The 26,050-nt window shown below is 36.7% G+C and overlaps 1 protein-coding gene across 1 annotated transcript; it reads right to left on the reverse strand.

Annotated features, from left to right (window-relative positions):
* Positions 1–17,652: 17,652 nt before the first annotated feature.
* Positions 17,653–25,700, reverse strand: CENPW (centromere protein W). Its single transcript, XM_050894448.1, has 3 exons — positions 25,554–25,700; positions 20,383–20,496; positions 17,653–18,684 (listed from the first exon to the last, which is right to left on the reverse strand). The coding sequence occupies exons 1-3, from the start codon at positions 25,641–25,643 to the stop codon at positions 18,658–18,660; spliced, it is 231 nt and encodes a 76-aa protein (XP_050750405.1). The 5' UTR covers positions 25,644–25,700; the 3' UTR covers positions 17,653–18,657.
* Positions 25,701–26,050: the final 350 nt, after the last annotated feature.

Raw genomic sequence — 26,050 nt, forward strand, 5'->3', positions numbered from 1 at the left:
AATGATGCACAATGCAGCTTTTTAAAAGTGGGGGTGGAGTGTCTTTTTGTTGTTTTGGTTTGTTTTTCCCCATGGAATTCCTCATGTAGAAGAATTTCCCACATTTTATTCTTCAATTGAAAAACAATTCATCAGCTAATCTTTACTGCACAGAAATTTGAATCCTATTTGGACCAGTTTGTTTTCTGTTGTAGAAGGAAAAGGCTATCATTTTACTTGTCTAAAGAAAGCTATAACTAGATGAGTAAAATGTGTGGAGGAAAAAGCAGTTTAAATACTAGCATGCTGATGAAATGATATCATCAGAATGAAACGATTATGTGGTCTCCTTGAATAGGTGCGCACCCAGCCACTACGACTCTTGCCATTTCCTCAAATTGACCCAAAAGGCTCACATTGTTATGTCTGTGCTAATCTGCATGATCCTCCCTTGCACGCTGACTTTGCAAGGACAGCTGTATTTCTGCAATCAGTTGAAATGCTTCTTTTGAAAATGTGGTTATTCAATACATGGTTTTTAATGAGGTATTACTATAAGGGCTGTACTGTGTAGTCCCCCTAAGGATAAACTTACTCCAGATGAAAAGGATCATCTGGTTTAAAATGGTTAAAGTTGAATTTTTTTCTGATTTACTTTCAGCTAAGTACAACAGGAGATAAGATACTTACCCTTTTTAAAACAGGGCCTAATCCTGCAGTCTGCACAGTCTGATTGAAAGAGTTACATTTAGCTGAAAAATATGTATTTGTGAACTGTACCCACAAATTCCAGAAAGGTGGACTGAAAATTAGAACTGAAATGTTTGGAGATCCCTCACCCAATCAAGCCCCTACAAATCTTGGTGTTGACTCATACCATATCTATCAGACCCACTAAAGTCTGGAACATGTGACTGAAAATATCAAGGGAAAGAATCCCCTCATAAGATTTCTGTTCAAAAACACCAAACAAAGTAACCCCGTCATAACAGTATTATGATATGCCTGCTTTTGTCGTGAAGCAGAACTGATAATTTCAATCCAATGAAAAATAATGTTCAAGGGGAAAATAACCCTCTTATCCAACTTATTATTCTTAAAACAAATCAAAAATATTTTCAAATTTTGTACAAATATTGAAGCAGAGTTTCTCCTCATCACCTACTCCCTTCTCCACGCTTGCTCCTCCCTCCCCTGAACTTATATAAAAACTATGACATTAACTCACACCAGCTTTCTCTTTTTGTGCTTTCCTGCTCCTGAACTCCCTTAGGAAAGACTCAGGACTGTGCTAGTTTCTTCTACTGTATGTTTCTTTCCCTTATATTAATAGTATTGCCTCTGGAACCAAACAATAATTCTCATCCTTCTTTACTGGTTCCCATACCATCAATTCCTGAAATACATTTTCAAACTCTTACTATTTCCTTGACCATTCTCCCACTGCAAAATATCTGAATACTTCTGCAAAGAGCAGATTTACATATCATAAAGAATGCAGTGTGCGAGTGGCCCAATTATTTTCTTACACCTGTTTGGCAGAAAGAGTTTGCGTTGTATTTGAAAGGTAATGACTAGTGTATAAGGCAAAGCTTTCCCTTCTCTCTGAAAAAAAACATGCTCAGTGCATTGGAAAGATATAGCTTGACCTTCTTCCTTCAGGAAAACTGGATTTGATTTGATTATGGAAGCTTTTCAGAGGTGGGAATGTTAAAAGAATTGTTTCAGTCTGCATTTATATGACCAGAGTTCCTGCTTCATATGTTTAAATAATTCTAAAAGGACAAAAATAATTATCTGAATAAAAAATCTATAATGATAGTTATTTCCCAATATTTTATAATCCATTGCTTCTGTATGCCCACTGAAAAGTATTGCCGATGTAACTTCTTTAGAAAAGGACACTACAGCATTTTCTACTTGCTTCCAGCAATGCTTTTAATGCAGCTGCTCTTGCTATATCTAATATGTTTAGTTACAGTAGCCATGAAAACCTCAAAATGGGTATAAGGTTTTGCAGCTTCAGCATATTACAAGTTCAGCAGTCTCTGGGAATGATGAGCCATCTACTTAATCTTTATGATAGTGCACAAAGTGCCGGAGTCTAACATCACAAAATTCTTTTGTCGGGTCAAACATTATTATTTTTATTAATATTTTTAAACCCAAAGAAATTGAATAGCATGTCACAATTTTGGTACGGCTTTGAGAATAGTAGATGATGGAATATTTTGCTTCACTTAAATGCCTATGATTAAAAATTATGTTTCCTAACAGGGCTTTTGCCTGAGTAAGCCAGATCAGATTCAGAATTAATATTTATTTCTTTCTTGTGCTTTCCAGCACCTCACAGAAGTCAAGACAGACATGCAAGCTTAAGTAAAGCACAAAAAGAAAACTTTTTACAGGGGATTACCAGCTAAACTAATCTCTTCTGACTTGATATCCATCTCAATATCCAGCTCTGATTAAAAGCTTTCAGGAGTTCTAGCAGAGCCCTAAAATTGAGATTTTTTAGTAAAGCAAGATCCAGAGCTCAGCCCCAGCACTAAGAACATCCAGCTACCAATCCTTTGCATATCTTAAGGGAAAGAGAGAGAGACAAAGGGAAAGAACATTCATGCACCGAGATTTACTGAAAATGTATGCTTTTTAAGTTTAATTTCATTAAAACACTTTTGCAAAACATTTTGTTTTGCGATTATCTCCTTCCTCTATCTTTATAGAGAAAAAAGTCATCAAATTAAAAGAATACGTCAAGGAAATTCAATTATCTCATGGCTCTGTAGCATTTGCTTTAAAAACAAGAACATTTACCCAACTCCAAATGGACTGCTAGTTAAAATTTGAAAAACTCTGGATCAACAAACCTACTAGTCCACCTGGGATGAAATGGAAATCAAATGAGAGGAATTCAGGTCGACACAAAAACTTTCCTTTTGCTTTGGAACAATCTAACCCAATAAAATTGATGTTTGGAAGTATAGGATTACATGGTCTTTTTAAACTCACCAAAACAAATTAGAGCAGGAAAATATTTTAATAAAGATAGAATCCATGAAAGTTTTGAAACTGGCTTCATGCTACAAGCTACAGTGTGAATGTGAGATCAATCAAAATAGCAGAAAGGTAAATTGCATCACATTTACAGTAAGATGAAAGAAATTCATAACATAGCTTACTCCATCGTAATTAATGTTTTGCTATGTCTAGACCATCCTTCCACCATTTCTTTTCTATATGGCACACATATTTTACTTAAACAAATGTAGTCTAGACCCATCTTTAAAATGCTGTGTTCGGGAAAATCCCGTGTTTGGGAAAATCCCACTGAACATATCCAAAAGCTGACTTAGGCACTTCTCTGTTTTAGGAGCTAAGGCTTGAAAGCACTGGCCTTTTAACCCAGTCTCTCAATACATGTAGGACAAGCTCCTCATATTTCTTCTCACAACAGGCAATGTTCTTAGCACTCGTAGTATCTAGAAAGTGAAAAAAAAAAAAAAGACAATTCTTTTTAACATAAATTTAGATAACCAGGTGTTAATATGAAATATTTAACAGCAAGATCCTCCAAATGAATCAGAAAATACAATGCCAGATAATCTAACCAACCTAAAATTTAACATATGATTGAAACCTAGTGTGTTCAGTATAACAATCTGGTAAAAATAGGTCTGACAGGAAATTAAGAAACAATGCTTTAGTCAGTTCATCTTTACAGAATCATCTTTACAGACCCCTCCAGATATTCTGGATATATAATGAAACAGAACCAGGACAGCGTGGAACTATATTTAATAGAGGGGACTTACTTAAAATAAAATTCACCTGTATGTAACTGAACACAAGACAGCTTCCAGCACCTCTTATTGAAACCAAATTAGTTTTTCTTTCTTGGCTTCAGAAGAGCAACTGTACTTCCCCGTAGCTAGCACAATTAAGTCATATTCCTCAGAGGAAGGATGAGAAATAGATTCCAACAGGACTCACCTCTCTTCTAGGCTGTATCTTGCTTTAATTATGATTCAATTCAAAAGCATATCCAAGTAATGTAACTTGGCAAAATGAAGATGTTTTACTCACTACAAAGGACTGTAAAATCTTCTGGTACTCAAAAAATTCACCCATATCAGGAGATGAAAGGTTGGAAGTGCGGGAGTCGGTAAAATCAGTCATCCTTTCCACTGAGTTTGCAATGATTCTGACTTGGACACATTCCAGATTTCCTTAATAACATTAAATAACAACATGGAATAGCACTCTTCACCTAAATGGCCAGTCATCACAGCTCGAAATTTAGAAAAACCAAACAAACCTGGTCAAGACTTTTTGGAGGGGGAGCAGACATAATCTCTGTTGCTTTACCTGAAAAGGTGAGGAAGGAAAGGGGAACTACAAAGACTGTCCAGCCTAATGTTTCTGGGGTAGGTAAGGGAAGTTTTGAAACTGTTCTACCATATTCTGGATGTAAATTGCACTCAAAACACCATTCAGCAGATGAGAGTAACTACAGCAACAGCAGCTCGTACCTCACCCTGTGCTAGGACCTTTGATGTGGAAAAGTAAGATGAGATGGCACAGACCTGGTTGTCCCCCATGACCAGAATTTAACTCTTTTTGTTGACGGAGTGACATACAAGGACCTCAGTGAACTAGAGAAACAGATCAAATATCTTTCACTTTGCTGTGTATAGCAGAGAGCCTTTGGGACTCGAGAATCTGCATTTGAACTCTACTCTTATTCTTCTTTCAGTTCAGAAGACGTTCACAGTTCTCAGCTATGAGAATGAAAACACAGGACTAGGATCTGAGGCTGTATCTTGCCAGGACTGATGTTCAATGGGCTGGCTAGATACGTCTTCTTATGCATACATGTAGAAGAGTACCCATACATATATGTGTTAGCATATATGTGTGTGTGTGAAAATTTCACTTTCTCTTCTGTATAGGTTACAATATTTATGGATTTAAAAATAATGTTCCGGAAGAACTCTTCAGCACTGTTTCTTGGTAGAAACAGTTCTCTAAATATTTTGCTCTTGAAAATTTATTGAGTTAAGGATTGTCATTCTAACACACACTGAGACCAAATTGGTTGAAAAGATTATGCACCAAACCCTTATCAAATCATGGATGTATGCTGCTGCAAAATTGGCTATATAAAATCCTAGGAAATTCCAAAAAAGTTTTTTCCCCTTGACATTAACTTCAGTAGCTTATTTTATATGGCTTATGATACGGTCTCATAAAACACAGTGAACATTTTTAAAATGCATTAATTTTGCTTTACATAAGAGAACCATGCGATCTTGGACAAAATAATTGGTATAAAAATATTTAATAACACTTAAGTTTCCGATGATTTATGCTTTTTGAGGAATCCAGCAAAATAAGGAGGGGACCCAAGCGTATGTTTGTAGACTATGTCATTTTCAATTTATTAACAAGCAGGAAGCAAGAGAAAAAGGATTATATGTTCTCCTTCCCCCAGCCTCTTTCAGGAAGGCAAACTCCCAAAACAGTTGGAAAAGTTCCAGAAGAAGAGTTGAGTTTTGTGTCTCTGAATTTGGGATGAAGCAACTGGCAGGGCTCTGTGCCAAAAAGGTGTTGGCTGCCATCATGACTGTACCCGATGTGGGCTTAGAAGAACAGGAAAGTGTTTCTATTTATTTTTAGTTGTTTTCTTACTCCTTCTTCTTTTGAAGAAATTCTTATAAAAACGTTTATCTTGTCATCATGTGTAAATTATGTAGTATATTTTCAGTATTAGAGGGTTATGTCCACCCCACTGTGGGTTATATATCAAGATTCCTGCAGCTGTTCTGAAAAGTATTTTACTCTGAAGATACTCCAAAGTTCTGGTTGACTTGAATCTGGAATAAGGATTTTGCCATTTTATGCTTTATGAGAGGGAGACTGGTAAATGTCTGGACTTTGGAACTGACTTTGTGATATTTGGACTGCGCAAACACATCATGTGGTGAATTAGCATGTGGCGTTCTTATGCAAACAATAAAAACAAAACAAAGAAAGAATTAAAAGTGCATTTAAGAAAATGAGTTTCAGCATATGACTAAAACAATCCCATAATAGCAACAACTTTGCGGTAAAGGTACATACTTGCCAAAAATATCTGCTAGTGTGGAAGCCTAGTATTCAGAACTCTCAATTTAGCAGTAGTACAGATGCTGTTACTTAGTTAACGTTGAGTATCATAGAAAAATTAAGTGCAGTCTGGAGACTGCGCTTCAGAGCAAGAAGCCTGAAACTTATTGGGGCAAAATCTTGCTCCTATTTTCAGCATTATAGATCACTTTGTATGACTTTGGATTTACTCCAGCCTAAATGGGGAAAATTTGGCCCGGAATGTACCTACAGACAAAAAAAGATGTTAACAAACCTAAAAAGTAAAAATTATGGACATTACAAAAAGTAAGAATTAAAAAGTTCTTTATCTCAGCCAATTGATAATTTCCCTTCAGCAACTGCAATGCCCAGTCGGCTGAGCCCCTAAGAAAATCTAATGCTTAAAGGCAGTGACAAGAATGGCTCTTATTACTGGAGACAAGATACACAATTCTACATTTTTTAATACTGATCTCTTAAATGTTAATAACTTCTGTTATTTACCTCAGCTGAACTAAGATTTGGATCCTACTGCAGAACAGATAACAGATAAACAGAGAAAGTAGCTTGCCTGTCTAAATCATAACTGTGGGCCTAGTATCGTAAAGAAGTTATTGTCTGCAAATTTTTAGTAGTTGGCTTCCTTTCAGATCAAAGGGCTTCAGTTCTTAGAACCACTTATATTGGAGATTACATCTGTTCTTCCTGGACTTTTCCTAAGGGGAAGGGTTTTCCCCAATGCACTTGGTCAAATCTTTCATCTACTACTTATGTTCTGCACAAATATGGTATTTCACTCCAACAAAAAAAAAAAAATTTGAACTTCAGTAAGGCTGTATTATTTATTACACTGATATAGTTCTGCAGCTAGAACCGATCAACTACTGTGAAATATTTTCCGCAAGTGTTAATTCAGATTTTTAAAAAGATGTATGTATTACAGCTTAGCTTTTCCCAAGATAATGAAATGAAGTTTATCATCAGGAATATGGATTTAAGCAATTTAAGCACACTTCAGAAAGTATTTACTGAAAGGCATGTTTACATCTGTCTTCTGCAAGCTTCCAGCTAAGAATTATTACATATGTTCAATCAGGACAAAGAAACATAACATGCAAACTAACTGGCTGATTACAGACCGTTGCCTTTCAAATGGCAATCAGCAAAAACAGACGGCTGATCAGTGAGCTAAAAACCAAGACTCACTAAGAATGTTCAACAAACAATTCTGAATGGTGAATACACTTGAAGAAACTGAATTATTCATCAACAATTCATGGTAAATAAGGAAAATTTTGTGAATTATCTGCTCAAAAATGTTTTAGAGTACTGCAAGCTGCAAGAAAACAATTAAATAAGATACATTCGCTGATGAAAAAGAAATATAATTAAAATGGATGGTTAATGATAAGAATTTCAGAGATACTACAAAATTTGATCAATCAGCACATGAGACAGTCTTATAGGGTAACAAAATCTAATTTCTTACCAGAGAAACCGAAAAAGATACCTGAAACTGAAAAATATGGAAACAGGATAAAAATTATTTTTTTAGTTGCTTAGGATGCCTTCCTTTGTCATCTTGCTGTTCTACTCAAGGGATATATTGTAATGTATGTGAGCCAACAATTCTAGCACGTTTGAATAATAGATTACTGTGACCTAATAAGGATAATTCAAACAATTTTTGGCAAGTCTCCATAGATTCAGTGTTGGATTCTTTTTTTCTCTTAATAGTAAGGAATACTTTCAAACCAGCATTCACACACAAAATTGCAAGAAGGTTTTCAAACCCAAAGATTTAAAAACCATGCTATTTGCAAGACTTAAGCATGGCTAACAAAACTTCGGGTTGACTCATTTACATGAGCTCTTTATTTCTGGAAAACTGTATTTACAGGTTTTGGTCAATTTTTCAAATATATCACCAAGTGTTGTGTTAGAAAAAAAAAGATTATACATAGAAAAATATGTATTGAGATAATACAAATGCTGTAAGTTACAGCAAGTCATCATAGCAGCAGTTATAGGGTTGCGCATGATGGATGGGTAGAGCTGCATCTTATTTGCCTAGTGCTAGAGCTTGAATCTTCATAATTAGTTTCTCTACTGGCTTCATACAAGCTCTAGCAAGACTGGAGAAAGAATACGTTAAACTAGTGTAAAGGTACAGTTTCAAACCGGTTTAGAAAGTTTGGGGGGGGGGGGGGGGGGGGGGGGGGGGAGTTTCCCTCTTAATTAGTTACCTCCTGCAATGTTTTTGTTACTAGATCTCCACAGTTAACAAGGTAGGGAGAACCTTGCTTCTCACTGTAGGGAAAATACCAGGAGCAACCTCCCTCCCCCCAGTTTAATTTTCCATAAGCAGCAGAATTTGATTGTGTCTTTTATCAACCCCGTCTCAGCCTTGAAATTTGGGGTATGGGTATGTATATGAATAAAAAATAATGGAAACAGAGAACAAATTTGACACTGCAATTCAGAAACATTCCCATGCCGGCTGCTCCACTTATGTGCTGAACAACTCTCAGAGAAAATGTTTTGATGTGTTTCTTTATATCCTCAAGAATGTCCTCCTCCCACAGCTCACATGTCTCTGGTGTAGATTAGTTATGGACCTTTTATGCTGATGAGGTAATCCCCTTAATGTACTATACACCATAGGATATCCTCCTCCTCTGTTTCATGTTCTGACATTGCTAAAGGTCAGGAAAGTGTTTCATGTGGTGCTAGACCCTATTTAAATGGGAAAGTACAAGAAGAGACCGAACGTTATTTTTCTCTGGGTTTCCAAGGATAGTACAAGAAGCCTAGGTGAAAAAGGATTGTGAGTGCATCTTGTATTACAAGTACAGTCATAGTTTTGCTCAAAATTTGATTTTAACCTCTAAAGATTTATTTCCAATATAGAGATTGGTAACACAGTAGTACTGATATAGTAAGATGAGATCCATACTGTAACTGCTAAGAAGTTTACTCATAGAAAATGTAGACTTCACATCAAACAGTAACAACGTAAAAATAATTTATGTTGAATGCAAAAATTACTGCTCTAAACACATGACTTTTATTAAAAGTATACTTCCTCTGTAACAGAGGCACGTAAAAATTAAATTAACTCAGAAATAAAGATATTTTGTTACACAAATTATGTCTCAAACATGGTCCACATTTCTTTTCAAGAAGGATGCAGACAAGAGTTAAACTTACTGAGCTTTAAAAATATTATACACAAGCTTTTTAACAAACATTATAATTTTACATAGAATTTGCAAGAGAAAATGTGAAAAAAGTTGGTATTTAAAAAGTGTTTCTTTACTATTAGGAGTATTTTGCTTGTTTATGCAATAACTTCATGTTAGTTTTTTAACAAACTGATATTAGTACAATGTATAAAGTCCCAGTTGTGGTACAGCTTTAAACATTCAGCTTCTAATTTTTACAAGTTTTCTCAAAAGAATATGTATTCCTCGGAGAAAAAATATAAAGAAAATGAAACAAAATGTTTTTTAATCAATAATTAACACACTAAAGAAGAAATTAAATTGTCTTTGTTCATGCTTACATTGGATCTGATGCTTTCTTCTTTTTTGCTAATAAGGAGGAAAAAAAAAGCATTTGGGGGGGGGGGGCATTTCCACAATTTTTAAGCAAAAGCAACAGCATTGCTAACAAAGGTTCGTCTTGTGAATTGTCTCCCCAAAGGACCATCTAAGTTTGATAAGGAACATGGAGCATTTGCTTCACCTACTCTTTTCACTGTTTAAAGCCTGGTACCTCTTGGTATTATTGCTTAGGTTCTAGTGTAAATGTTCTGCAACACTGCAACCATCCTCTCCTCTCCCTCTCTTCCCTTTAGCATTGAAGTTAGGGGTTGGAAAAAGAGGAACAGAAAATACTGGGAATAAATTCTGCTCAGTCTTCAAAATTAAGAATATTAGGAATGTTATGGAAACTGGAAGACTTCTCTGGGAGATGAGTCATAATTGGATTTTCATGCTTGAATAAAGGGATATGATATCAAATATTTAGCAAAAAAACATTTAAAATATCTATTAGCCCCTGTAGTTAGCAAAAAACCCAAACAAAACAAAACAAAACAAAACTGAACAAAAATTTAAAATAATCTAACAAAAATCCTCTCCATTCTCAACCGGAGAGTAGCCTGATATTTTAAATTGATGGGTTCTGCAGAGAATAAAACATAGCCCCAGGTAGTCTAAGTTCCATCTGCAGTTTTATACATTAGAAAATATCTAGAGTTTCTGAACTGTAAAAAAAAAAAAAATAAAATCTAAATTTCTTAAAAGTTGTACACATAAAATCCAGTACGTGCAGAGAAGGTCTTTACACATCACGACATTTTAAACTACAGTTAGCAGAGACAAAATAATACCTTCTTGGTAAATCACCAAATTTCTAAGACATCATTTTAGAGATACATGGCCTTCTGCTTCACCAGGAACTTCACAAAAAAAGAGCCATTAGAAGAGTTTTCCTTAGAAGAAAGGAGTATCCAGCTTATCCCATCCTCTTCCCTTGCGAGTGAAAGCGGGCAAGCAAGAAGTAGGAAAAAACCATGTTAGCAGAAATATCCAAGGTACAATTCAGGTCAATATATGAACGTTTGTTTTGGAGAAGTTCAGTGTAATTAAGTATCCATTCTACCCAAGTAAAGATGATTTGGAAAGGTGTTTTCTTTTTATTTCCAGGAAAACCTTGCAAAAGATGCTAGGTTCATGAAAATAATATGCCAAAGTAAAACTGCTGTGCTTGCACTCATCCTGTGTTTTTAATATTGCCTATTCTTCCAACTCTTGGCTATAGCTGCACTGCCAGCTAGCCGTTTAGCAAAGTTCAACTTCAGGCATGGTAGCATGAACAATAACATTAACAATAAAATTTCTTTGTGTTTGTAGCTACAAAATTATAGTACAATTAACACCTTCTGAAGCCAGTAAGTTATTCCATACCTTGTTGACACTTAACTTCAAAAATTGCAGTCAACAAAAAGTATCATTAAACCCTAGGTCCTACTTTCACAATCACACAATGTTGGTGTTTATGCTACATATATACAGAAATATTAAAAGTGAACAGGGAAAAGTAAGCAATGATATTTCAGAAATCTTGTGTAAGGGCTACTAGCTCCTATGCTTGGTTTCTCCCTGAAGACAAATGTTTTGGGGAGCATTTAATATTTGAATTTTACTCACAATGTAGAATAACCTAAAGCAAATTCATTAAAATATTCTATATTAATGTCCATAAAAGCACAGAAAAACCTTCAGGAAATGTTAGAAAAAGCTAGAAAATTCTCCAGGGCAGACCTGCTATAGAATCACGTGGAAAGACACCAAGGCCATTCCAGTACTGATGTCCAAAGAAATTCCCCCAGGATGTTATGGATACAGCAGTGTGTCTCCCAAGACCTGGATATTTGCCCGAAGCAGATCCTTACTTCACACACCCATGGCTAGCAGGAGAGCACACGCCACAGTGCCACAACAGCTGAGACCAGGGGAAGTGTCATATTCTGCCTTGACTGTGAGACTGAAGCTTTCTTCTGCACAGGTATCTTCTGAGACAGTGGATTCAAACTAATTTCAGATCACTCATCTACAAGACATTGTATGAATCTGAAATAATACAAGCGATGGGGCTAGACTGTGTTTTTTTCCTATTTGGAACCATTCTTAGCCAACTGTTGTTTCTCTCCTTCCCATTTCATAAACTTCAGTCAAAGAGAGGAAAAGAAAGCTTCACCTAGCTGTTGATGGCTCCTTTGAAGCTTTTTCCTTCAATTCTCTTGAACTCAGTATACATTTCAAAGCCAACAGACTGCTGAAGGCTTCTGGTACTAACTACAGTGCCTATTCATCAAGTTAACCATCTTTGGTAACCTTCCCTTCTTTCCACTAAAAACCAAATACCCTCCCCTACCCCACCCCTCAAAAAAAAAACCCACACCCACAAACCAACCCAAAAAAACCCACAAGTAGTGGTGAAGAGGGATTCTCATTCTTAATTCTGCAGCCACTTTTTTATTTTTTTATATATATATATATATATACACACACACTTACTAATCTATGACAAACATCTATAGGTGAACCACCTGTTGGTCATTTAAACACTTAAATGAAAAATGCATTATTGCCCAAATTCATATAAAGAATACTAATGTGCCTTCAAAGAAAATTGATAGTTAATCCATTCTTTTGGCAGTAGTGGATTTTTAAATGTTGTTGCTGCCCTAAAATAAAACTTCACTATGCTCTCCAGTCTTATCCAGAAAAGGAAAGGGAAACAATAAGGAAAACAAAATCAAGATGAATTACTGAAAAGCAGGTAAGTAAATTTACATATACTGTTATGTGTTTTGCAAAATGTTAGTAATTATGGAAAAGTTTCCTGTAAAGCTCTTAGACCAAGCAAGATGAACGTCTTTCGTCCACTTCTGATCTGAATTTTCAAGGTTTATTCACATGAATTTGTGGAAAAAAACTTCCAGAATAGGCAACAGGAAAAGTACCGTCAAAATTAAGTACTGTGTGGAACTCTGATGACAATTTAGGAAGATATCCCATATCCCAGAAAACCTTAGTTAAGCTGAAGTGAGGTTGAACAGACACAGCACTAACTGTATTGGAAAAAGTTCTGGAAGAGCACTGTTACTTAGACTATATGAAAACTACTGCACTCCTCCCCCAAAACCCAATCCTTTAAATTTAGAAAGTGTGGGAACCCACAACTAAACTTCAATGTGAAAAACAAATTGTCAAACTACAGAAACACAGTTAAGGTTGTCCAGACAATCATTTACTATGCCGTGCGCCTACCTTTCCCTTTTCGTAACTGCTCCACCTTCTTTTTTCTAAATTAGGGTCCATCTTTAACTCATTTTTAATTGCTAACCAACCTTCAGAAATCAGTAATATTTAAACAGCTGACCAATTCTGGAAACAGCATTGTACACACATAATTTTCTCTGAACAGTGAAAACAAACCAAAGAATAAAGAATTTAAACATGTTTAAATGTAACCCACCATCAGTATGTTAACTTTAGCTTTTACCCTGTGAGTACCCTCCAACAACTAGGTCTAGAGGCTTACTTATACTAAGATTTCAGCTATGCAATAGAATTTTAAAAACTGGCTTACGTGTTGCTTAAATGTTTTCCTTTATCTGGTCTATTTATAAAACTTGCACAAATCTCATTAAAACTGATTTCAGTTATATAATCTAATCTGTGTGTGTACTTACCTGCTGAAGTTAAACAAATGAAAAAATTCACATTAGGCTGTTTTAGAGGTTAGCACAAATACAGTTAGACTAATTTAAACCTGATATAAGGGATTAGAATCTCCAGCTAATCCAACCCTATTCCTTATTACATTTATTTGGAAGTGTTTGCCCTTTATAGTTTTTGATTCAGGATCTGTTCAATTGCCAAAATATATATCTTTCTGTGCTTTCTACACACTTAGGAAACAAAATAGGAGTCTCTGGTTTTGTAGAGCCTGACTTAGTGCTAGGAGGTCAAGAGCAAGCCTTTCCTGTAGGAAGTGCTCTAGGTTTTATTTAACTGCTGCAATCACATTATTACCCAGTAGTAAGGCTGTGTCTACATTTGTTTTGTAAACCAGAAGTAATTTTAGGGCTGTTTAGGCGTTTTTTCTACGCTCTACCAAGTTCTCCATGCACTGAAATCATTCCCCCAGGAAACTGACCTTCTCAGTAAGAAACTTGATCTTACAGGTATCAAATGACCTGAAAAGATCTTTCAGCAGTTTGGTCAGGATAACATTAACAACCCAGCCCACAGGAGAATATTACGTACCAGAGCCCATGTGAATTTGACGAATGTGGACTGCAAAGAAACTGACATACCCGCAACATTGTTCACCAAACAGTAAATGAATGAATTCCAACTGACTACGTCTGCAGAACCACAAGCTGTCAGGTGGGAAGACTCTTCACCAAATTCCTCAAAAAGTTGCAATTCTGTATTTAGTACAACAACAATGCTGTCAGCATCTTCTCACCCTAGAACTGAAACTACTCAAACATGTACGAAATTTCTTCTATTACGCTCTTTTATCATATCCAAGTAGGCGACCACAGCAGCTACAAGTACACTACCATTAAAATATATCAAGGAATCTATATTCCAATACATACATATAGTATATTGAACTGAAAAACAACCACACACAGCGCTTTGAAACAGTCTGAAGAACTCTTGACGTACAATTTACAGCTCTGGAAAAAGGAATTTTGTTTTACTGTAATCAGCACTTTTATTTGAAATATAAGTCACACCTTCTAAATATATACTCATAATCATAAGTCACCTCAAAACCCTATGTATTTAGGAGTTACAATGCCCTATCATTAGTTGTTCTAAGCTGATAAAAGACTAATGGAATGCCAAGTCAGCAATTCAACCAATATGAGCTATATGTTTTACAGTTAAGGTTGCTATATGAGCAATGTCCTGTACAAAAACCTCCTGCATAAAACTGCCCATAGAACATATCAATTTCTAAAAACGAGGCTATGTTGTACAAATAACTCTAGACCTATAACTAAGAAAACTATCGGATGCTAAAACATTGAGCTTCAAAGAAAGAAAAATCTTCAAGATCCATCAAAGCCTCACATATCTAACTTTCACCCTCTCAGCATGGGTCAGCAGAACACCCTTTTTTGATGTGAATGGGAATTTTTTTTAAACATTAACTGCCCTACATATGTCAGCAGTGCAGGCTTAGTAGTCTTCAAAAAAATATCTGGAAGTGTCACAACCTATAGTATACTTTTTAGCAGGAATAAACAGAATATTTTCTCTAATGGGAAGTTACTGCAGGGAAGAAAAAGACAGTTTTTGCTCTATCCCCACCTTATGGCTAGAAAAAGAATCTTCCTATTACAGCACACATATTTCTGAATTCTTTCCTTTACTGTATCACTACAGCCAGAGAATATTTACTATTTGTGTTATGCAAATTAAGATTCTTTTTTAGCAACATGCATTCCTCCACATACAAGCACAATGAAACTCCAAGGCATAAATGTCCTCTCTAGCACCTGTGTTGATTTTCTGAATCAAAACAGCAGACTTAATGATCCAACATAACTTTAGATTCAACTAGAACACTGATTATTTGGGCCCTGACCCACAAAAGTATACACGTTCATATATTCCTGTTGACTCCATTAGGAGTTGAACAGCTAGATCTCTCCTAACCTTCACTGATATACCATTCTTAATATTCACACTTTTGTTTAATAGTTTTAAACCTAATAATCAGGTGATTTATACCACTCAGAAAATATTAAACTTACATGCCCTACAAATTAAAACAAAAGTATGCATGACTCCAGTTTTGAAGCTTTCACGACTACCTTCTCTCTTCGCTTATCTTGCAAGCAAAATGATGCGACCATGAGAGCTAGAACAGTGCATACTCCTCACGAGAAGACTTACTCAAGTCAGCAAACAGCAGATCCTCTTTCATCAGTCACTCCATACATGAGATGAAACAAAAATAGCAGCAGCACCACCCCACAAGGGAAAACACTCTCTTCCCTCATAGTCACCTCCTTATCAATAAACATTTTTCTTCTTCTTTTGTGCCTTAATCACTTGTGATACCACTCACTGGCCCAGGAACTAACATTAGCTACATGAAAAGCTGAAAACCAAGACAAGGGCCACCAGAAGTACTTTTGCCAAATTCTTCTATTTCTTCATTTTGACTTTTCCCTCTTTCATTGAAGGTCATAGTGAAAGGTGGGGTAGGACGTGAAACAGAAGAACACTGGGAAAGCTGCAAAGAGAAGAAAGAGAACAGAAAAACTGGATAATGTCTTAGTGTGCCTTTAATTTTTTAGGCTTTCTATCCTGCTTTCTTGAGGAAATTAAGAGTCATAATCGTATTGTCTGAGCACCTCTCCTTCGCAAAATCTCTTAAATCTTACCTTTAAAACCAGAGGAAATTCAATAGTGAGTCAATAGACTCAATGGTTTCTGAACACTAAATTTCTCAAGGTTTCATGAAAACAGTTGAGTAGAGGAGACACCTTATTAATGCATCAGCATGACTCTTCCCTCAATCCTTGCCTTTTTCCTCCTAATGGCAGAGAATCAACACAGGAATTCAAATATGAGAATGTAACTTCATTAGGCCTTCTACCACAGATATAGTTTAAAAAGACATTTTCTAGAACTACGTGCTTGATGTTTTGTCATTAAATAGAGAATAACAGAAAACAGATTATTAGTATATCCTCCAAGGTTATATTAATTGGAAGTGTTCATGGGTATTTAGATGACACTGCTGTAAGGAGTTTTGATTTTAAAAATCCAGTAAGGAGTACTGGGTAGAGAAGAGACCCTATGTATATACATGAAGGAGTACAGAAGAGCTGCCAAATATGAATATAATTAACCTTATGGTGAACATTCAAGAACATACTAGAAAAACATAATAACATTGTATATTTTTGAATGCTTAACCACACTGCATCAACCACATTAATTTTCAGTAAGCATTTATTTAAAGTTTAAGAGAGAAACCTGAATACCTGCCAAGCTATTCAGGTCTTCTAAATACCTGCCTGCTTCACCTATTATGAAACATTCACAAAGTACTGGCATTCTAGTGACAGAACACATTCTGACTCAACCTTCTCAGGGCTCACAGAAAAAAGTCCCTCTCCTATTAAAAAAAAAAGGCACCTTCTTAACCATGAATACAGGCCAAAACCACTGTATAAAATATTAAAAAAGTACACTGGTAGCTGGTTTTAACCCTTCCTCGCCACCCTTCCCCAACGGTAGCTGATCATCCATCTACTACAGGAGAATGAGAACATTTCACTAAGCTCAGAATGGATCTTGCTCCTAGGCAAATCAAAAAAGAAAAAGTGGACATCAAAACAAGTTCCAAAAGAAGCTACAGCACTCAACTGTACAATGAGGAAAGGTATGTGGTTGTACAAGACTATAAGAAAATATTTCAGGGAAAAATTAAGAGAAAACATTTATAACAAAGGAAAATCTAGTGTTGCAATAAAATTGTTACATCACAGACAATAATTGCAAAGAAAAATATAAATACAGTCAGATCTCCCTTATTCCTGAGAATGTACATCAGATTATTAAGTCCAAATATCCTCTACACATGTATGTTCTCAGCTTTCTTTGTGGATTCCAAGGGAGTAAGAGAAGAAAATGCAGAATAAGGAATCTAGTCAATCTTACAAGAAGCAGACTGAAATAAGCCCTATGAGTTAAGTAAAGCAGAAGAGTCATCCTTCCTTTCTGTATACTGTAAAAGAATGACTTTTCACAGGTTGTACAGGATTTTAAAAAGTACGTGGACATGATACAAAATTTGAAGTTCTGGCATTGCTCCAGTTTCCTTAGACTACAAAAATATTTATAAAATGCAATTCTTTTTTGCCGAGTTTCTAGAATATATTCAGTAACGTGTTAAACAAAATTAGACTACTCAATACATAATGTTTTCAAAAATTCTTTATTTTAAGAATAGCTCACTATGCATATGAAGGATCAGCTACTACGTATTCCACAAAACTGTATGATCAGCTCAAACTGTGAGATTCAGCTATATCTTTATTAAAAGATTTATTAAGCAAAGTGTTCAGCAACTGTTTAAAAATATCAGATTAGGAATAGAATATGATTTTAATTTAAAAAGATATTTTTATATAATGTACATTTCCAGACTTCTGACAAGTTAGGATGACACTCAAAAGGGGGGAGGAAGTAGCTTGGCACTCATGCCAACTTATCTTCACTATTTGTACAGGATCTAACTTCGAAAACATCAGCTGTGCCAGATCTTTTCTTTTTCATAATGTGCATCTGTCCACACCAACTGAATTAGAGACCACCAACTTGTCTCATATACCACATCAAACAACAGGCCTGCTTAACAGTTCAGGGCATGATTTAGAAATACAAAATATGTATTCTTTCCCCAGAACATAGAAGTTTTAGCCTACTTTTCAAAGTCATTTAAAAAATATTAAGACATTTATAAATAAATTGAAGCCAAGACTTTTAATACATTAGTTTCTACAGCAATTATTTTGAAAGCCAAGTTTTTGTTTAGCTAGTAAATCTGCTTTGAACTGCATAATCTATAATGGATTTAGTGAAACCTGCATTTTTATTACTGTTCTTTAAAAGTTTCACACTTCTAATAATAAATGACACATCATACCTAAAGAGTGACTATGGTATAGGCATTCCTCCATTACTATGGAAGAAACAAGGTACATCAAAAGTCTTAAATGACAAGTGACACACATTTTAGAATTATGCATGAAGTGTATGAAAAGATACATTGTAAGAATCTTATTTTTTTTAAAGAAACAGCAAGATCCTCAGAGTCAGGAGATAGACATCAATAGAACTAAATACTTGCACAAGAGCAAAAGCTGGCTCACAGGATCTCACGTTAGTGAGAAAACACAGAAAAACATGCTTTCAAATTCCAGCAGTCTGTTTTCTAGCCTCTGCTTTTCTTTAAAATAACCTGTAAAAAGAAAAAAGTATATTTATCACTGCTTTTATCACTACAATCCAGGCAGCAGTAAGAGATCCAAAACGCTAGGCTACTCAGACCAAAGGTTCACCTAGCCAAACAATCCGTTTCCAAGAGTAGAGTCACCAAGGGTAAAAGTCTAGGGAAAAGGTTAGAAATAAAGCAAAAGCATACAGAAAAATGCCATATCATAAAGTATTTTTTTAAAATAAGAACATTCATAACCAAGAAGTCTGTGAAATAAAAGGCTTATTTTAAAAATGAATGCTGAGAATGGCAATAGTGCTCTCAAGCCCTCAGCAGATTCCTTGAAGCTCTTACCCCGTTAGGCCTAGACAAAAAGAAAAAAAATAAGATTTGCAATTATACAGCTACTATGCTCAATTTTTGTTTGTAATGCCTTATTTCTTTCTATATCAAGAGTGCCCAGACCCTTGGAAGGACATTTTTTGGTTTGGAGTTTAAGTTGAAAAATGAACTTCAAAGCCCAAGTGGGACCATTTAAGTGTTAACATTATTAAAATACAGGCAGTTTTTCCTTTCTTCTCATCTTAAAAAAAAATAAATGGAACACAAAAATGTTCAAGTAATGTTAAGATTGCAGTTAAAAAGAAATTACAAATGCGTAAGATTCCAACTGTAACATTCACTTGGCTACCCTACACATCCTGTATATATTTCTGTTACTATAGTAATAGAAAGTATCAAACTAAACATTTCACCAGAGGAAAAAAATATACTGAAGATAAACAGAAGCCACAGGACCCAAATATCAGATAACACTGAGTTTTGTTCTTCCAATTTGCCCAGCAGTAGTAGGTGGTTGAACAGATAATTCAACAAATGAGAGACTGAGTTCCTTCATCAAACCTAGGTAAAGCAGACATTAGCGAGTGAAATGACCTACAGAATACAAAAGGATTTCAGTCACACTTTGACACTACTCTAATTCTTTCTAGAGAGAGAGCTGCGTAACACCTTCCTCTTTCCCTTCTTTTGCATGTACACAAAACTTACCATGCTCTGTAATGCAGAGGATTCCTCCTTCACAGATATTCATACAGCAATTTTTGTTATGCTGAACTACCCATAAAGCAATCCACAGTTTAATCCTCCCTTAGTTCTTCCCTTGCCAAACACATCATCACACAAAGTATCTGTTTGTTCAAGTAGTATCCACACAATGCTGCAAGAATCCACTTCAAACATCTTTCAGACTAAGCAGGTAAGAACTGAAGGTGTAAGATCTTTGAACCTCTGTGAACTATTTCTCACTTGTTCCATAAAGCTTCATTTATATTACTGAAGTTAAGACAGCATGCCTCCTTGATATAGTATCATCTGAAATAAAGATCCTTCAACTTTGGAATTTGCTCCTGTTCCCTGGGCTTTCAGTCCATGGATGCTTGCTGGTAGACTACTGTGTAGACTTACCCACATATTGAAACTATGAATTTAAACATGGAATATTCAAGAAAAATAGGGCTATATTTAATAGGGCAAGGAGAGTTAATTTGATGTCTTATAACAGCGAATTATGCCAATGATGGATTAAAGAACATTACATTTCTGCAGGTTTTGGATTATAAATAAAAACTTATCAACACTAACACAGAAAACTTTTGTATATGCTGTCATAATACATTTTACATTAAACAAAAAAGAAAAGTATTAAAAATGCTTTATTACCTTTGCTGCAGCTATAGTGTGCTCAGGTTTAATTATTTTACTTTTGTTCTCAAAAGCATTTGTCCTGGCTTCCTCTGCTAGCCGATGGAGAAACAGTAAGAAGTTCAAATGTACCTTTAAAAAAGGGAAGAAAAAAAAAAAAAATCAGGAAGGATTCAAACTGTTTAAGCACAGTTTGTTTTTTTAGTGGTTCATTGTTTGAGACAGAGGATTCACATATTAGACTGCTTCTAAATTCCTGAAAGGTGTTCTCAGGGAAACAAAGTACCACTCAGTTCAAGTCTTAATAAATTCCTAAGACATTCCTTACTGCAAGACTCTTGTAAATATAGTTTAAATTTAGTACACTTAAGTCGTAAAAGTGCTCTAGAAATGATCATACAAACAACTGATCTAACAGAAATCAAATCTGATTTTAATTAGCAGGTTTTTATAATAAAATGTAAACATAAATATCAGAGAATAAGAAGGAGCCTTTTTGCTTACTAGTAAATATAGTCAGCTTTCAGTGACTACAACGGCCAGACTTAATGAACAGCAAATTCATCCCTGCCTTATCACCAAGTGGACCACAGACAAGTTCAAGGACTTCTGCCCCTTTCCAGTGCAAAGGAGCATTGACATTAATTTCTCCAGAACAAGAAATTCTCCACTGTCAGGAGGTTCCATCCATTTTTTCCCAGCTCATCACTTAATTAACCTTTTTACATGAAAAGAACTGGTAGGGCAGTATTCCATTCAATACAGAATGTTGCTCTGCTAGTACAGAAGCAGCAAAAATTTCAGCAGGCAAGGAACTGCTCCAACTTGGACTAAAAACTGCCAGCCAAAAGTACCCCTCTGTAATAAGGGACCTATAATACAAACCTCTAGCATTTATACAGATATTATGTGAACTATTTTAATAGTCCAATCTGAAAATTGGTAATTGCACCTTTTGTAAATTAAACTTGCAAACAATATTAACTTTGCTATGTAAAGTGCACAAAAATACTTTTTCAATCAAGAAAAATATTACTGAAATTTTATTTATATGAATTAGCTGATATACTTATTCTGCTATACCTGATCCGCGAAGTCGAGAAAGATATACCAAGGAAAGTTACAAGTCAGGGTTTATAGGAAATACTTCGGCAGTGGGTTTGCAGCACAAAGAATCTGTTAGAGGACAGGCATTTCAGTGTTCATATGACAAGCAATTTAGTGTTTTGGTTTTTTTTAATCTCCTGAACTAAATGAAGCCAGCGTGCAATAGATAAATTTACATAATATTTGGCATCGTTTGGAAGCATCTACTACACAAAAAGCAGATGTTCTTGCATATTTATTTAGCAAAATATCAAAGCCGTTTTTAAACTAGTCTTTAGTTACACAGAAGTAATCTCTGACAGAATCAAGCAGTGGCACTAAAATAGTGTTCAACATTAGAACTCGCATTATTAGACTTATCAACATGGAGGTTAGATTTCTGGAAACAACCTGGGGGAGAAGAGGGAGGCAAAACATAAGCTTTCATACTTGCAAGTCCTCCTGCTGAGATACCTAAAGGCAAAAGTGTTAATTTTAAAACTGGCTTTAAAAACTGCGTCTTCTCTCACAATCACTGTACCTTTATTTTCCTATTTTCAAAGTGAATTGCTGCATGTGGAGAAGTTTCCCCTGTACTCCTACAGATTTAAAAATGGTCACATAACTAAAATCAGAACATTCCACAATAGAGCACACATGTTAATAAATATTCCAGATTATTCAAGGCAATTGAGAAAGGCTAATGAAAGGCAGAATGACTGAATACCATGAATGGGACAGTTACTGACAAGTACTTAAGTGATACCACATTTGTTTAAAGACATTGTTTTACTACGTATTAGATTATTGTCCCTCTGCATAAAATTTAAAAACAGTTGTGAACTACTTGTGAAAACCACCTTACACAACAGAATGCTTGTTTCCCATAAAAGAAAGGTTGTAAAGTTTTAAGAACGTATGTAAAAAACTCACAACACTGCTTGCAGAGCAACTTCCACACACCTGTTCAACAGAACTAATGAACAGTGGGGACAAGCTCTGTAATTTTGTTTTGCTGCCATAACTTCAGAACAATTCTTTAGACTGATATTTTGCCTTCAATGTACACTTATTCATCATTCTATGCAGATAACGAAGAAAAAAAGGGGACATTCAATGCAATACTTTAAGCTTTTTCTGCAATGTCAATACAAATCTGCCCTTCTAGCAGAGAACAAGCAGCTGAGTTCCTTCTTTTCTTCTATAATTTCAAGCTAGAACAGTGTTTGCAGCTTTTTCTTCTCAGACCATTGGGGGGGGGATATCTGAATGTCAGTACTAAAATCTTTACCTTCTATTTTCAAAAAGGTAAATAATTGAGTTCTAAGAGCATTGGAAAAACCTTAGACACTATTCCTATCTCTTCACTCAAACATATTATCACACTCCTTCAAAAAAACAGCTTCTTGAGAAAGTTTATTGAAATTTGTTAGCGACACTGCGCACAGAGAAAGATGTTAACACTTAGGAAATAGGCTCTGACAAAGCTTCAAATTTCAAAGCGAGACTTGTTCAAAAGAATCTGAAAAATGAAGAAGAAACTCCATTCAGGTATTTAACAAAATTGTCTGAATTCTTAGGTCTTTCAAACTTGTTAGTAATGACCACATAAGACGACATTGGTTTATCGAGGAAAAATAATCGCTGAAGGTCAGGAAAAGGAAAACAATCTGATTATGTCATAAGCCAGGTAGGCAGACTTCCTCACTGGACTGGCTAAGTACCGCAGTAGATTCAAACATAAAGCATGGATCATTCAGGAAGATAGCGCAGAAACTGAACTAGCCAATTCTCATATTTCCCTGCAGAAGACACTAGCACTCTGCTCAAAATGTATATGGTTTCATCTTGTTAAGACAGCTACTATATAAATTTCTAAAGTATGCAATCTAATCACTCTTACAAGGTTTGTAGGGAATAACAGAGACACTAAAAAACATACTCTCAAAACTTGTTACTTGTCTAACTACAGGACTAAACTCCCCCTCCTCTTTTTTTTTTTTTTTCCTAAATAAAGCAAAACTCCAGCTGTGTTATTTATTCACAGAAATAAAGAGCTAAAGAGCTGTTAGCCACATGCCTAGTTGAAGAACATCATGGACAATCACCACATGGACATTCCTATTTAAAGGTAAAATAAAAAAGCCAAGCCTCCTAACATTAAAGGCCATTTAATTTGACATCACCATAAGAGATAATCTAAGCTTCTACCACATTATTAAAATTCATTCTCATCTCATCCTTGGTGTTGGAATGAGTATTTGCATAGCCACAATTTAAGCTAGATCGGATTGTTGTTGTTCAGTCGTTTCAGTCAATTCAATTCACTGATTGTCTTTGCAGCCCACAGAACACTAGTGCCAGGACAAGGAAGAGATGGGAACCAATGGCCAAGATTTGGAGGGATGTCCCACTTACCCCTTTTCGGACAGCTACACTACCTTGAAGCCAAATTAACATGACCATGGAAACACAGACCAACTGTTAGTAACGACTACAAAAAATTTTATTAGTAAGTTTGATTAGTTGACTACAGCATTCCACTGAGTAAGCTTTGAGTGGGTTGAGCATGAGTAGCAAGGGTCCAGGTCCTTAGTCCATAAAATACTCCAAAGATAGCAACAGCAGTAGGAAGAGATCATATTTTTATTAGACCAATCAGAAAAATATGTACTGTTTACATTCAAATGTAAATCCTCTCATGTAATTACCATATTCATTCATATTAATCTCATAATTTTTTTAAATTTTGTATATTTACATTTAGCTTCATATATCCAGATACCAACTTTCAGGATGCTGCAAGACAGAACTTTTATACACATATGAAACATGGACTTACAATTCAAGTCAGGGACCATACTAGTATACAGTATGCATTAATGCTCTGAGAATCACATGCATTTGAAAACAAGAGGGCATGACAGTCAAGCCAGTTAAGCCTATTAAGTCACCTCAAAAAATATTTTTTAGGCACAGATATTATTGTTTTTCAATATGGCAGCTACCACAAGCTCTCTTGAGGTCAGGATTCCTTGCTGTAGTCGAGTAATTTCTTGGTGAGACAAACCCTTCCTGTGCCACAAATCCCTTATCGCAGGTCAGAAGGAATCCAGCTTTGTTGGCCTCAGTTTTCTGAAACTTGTTCAATATAGCTCTGTTATCCCTACACCTTTATGGCAGGTGTTTTTAAAGCATGAACAGGATCCCAACACCAATATTCTCCTCCTCTGATTACTAACAAGACTTGTCATTCCTTAGTTTTGGACAGAGATTATTTAGATGGCCTTCTACAAAAATATGATCGTTCAAGATGCCTTAACAGCTTAGCAACTCATTAATCACACTTCAGTTGATTGATATCTGTATACCCGAATTGCTCTACATAAAAAACAAACATCTGCACATTACAGCCACATAATCCAAATTCCTATTTCTCAGTCTGTCTACACCAAACTCTTTGAACAGCAGTGTGTACATGTAGTGACACAATATTTATGCATCAGCCTGTCCCTGAATCCCCAAACTCACTGTCAGAAACATACAATACAGTAGCCACCAGCAAAGCAGAAAGCTGCAATCACTACTTATTAGTATTTTATTAGACTAACCAATCGCCTATCTCCCCATAAACTTGCCTCCCCTCTGCCTGTAGGTCACTGCCGAAACACCATTAGTAGTAACTTGACATCCCATTACACCCAGCAACTCCAAAGTGCTCCAGTGCGCACAATCCATCGGTCCATACCTTTCAAGCGATAAAACACTCAGAGACTAAACGTCCCTACTTAGGGACACCTGCCCCTAGGCAACCAGGATAGCTGCAGCTGCCCGCCGTGGCCAAAAGCACAACCGCTCCCGGCCCTGCGCTACGACCCCAGGCTCCCCGGGAGAGTACTCATGGAGCTGGAGGATTCAGCCCTTGAGCTCACCGCGCTGCCCGAGCGGCTGGGGACCACCGCCGGCTGCTTGGAGCAGGCGCTGCCCCCGGCCTGTGCCCGGAGAAGGCCGGCTGGAGGCTGCCGGGACCAGCGCTGAGGGGCGGAGCGGCCCGCACCCGACTCCAGGCCGCACACACGGCGCCCGCCCCTCTCCTTCCTCACCAGCAGGTCGGCGTTAGCGGCCAGGCGTAACTGAGGCTTGTGCTTCTTTATTATTTTCCGCAAAGTGCTGCGGGGCGCCGTGCGCTTCATCCTCCTCCTCCTCCCGCTGAGGCCGCTGCCGCCGAGAACGGGCCCCACGGCTCCCGCCCAACCGCCCTCCGCCGTTCGAATCCGCCGCCCTGGCGCAGGCGCGCGCCCGCCGTGACGCACTTCCCAACGGCCGCGCGCGGCACCGCCCCGGAGGAGCGCGGAGGTGAGCGGGGGCCCGCCGCGTCCCTCCCCGCTGCCGCCGGCGCGGCCCCTCCCGGCGGCGCTGAGGTGGCGCTGAAGCGTTCCCCTGGAAGTCGCATGAAGTCGCAGTAACTCAGGGAGAGCCGTACGGCGCCTCTGCCCCGAGCGGCCGAGCCGCTGCGGAGAACGCTGAGAGGGAAAGAGGCGCCGTCCCACCTGCTCTTGCGGCTCTGCGCCGCCGCGCCCCTCCCCGGGCACCGCCGGCG

Source organism: Gymnogyps californianus, chromosome 3, assembly GCF_018139145.2.
Source record: "Gymnogyps californianus isolate 813 chromosome 3, ASM1813914v2, whole genome shotgun sequence".
In the NCBI taxonomy this organism is placed as follows: Eukaryota; Metazoa; Chordata; class Aves; order Accipitriformes; family Cathartidae; genus Gymnogyps; species Gymnogyps californianus.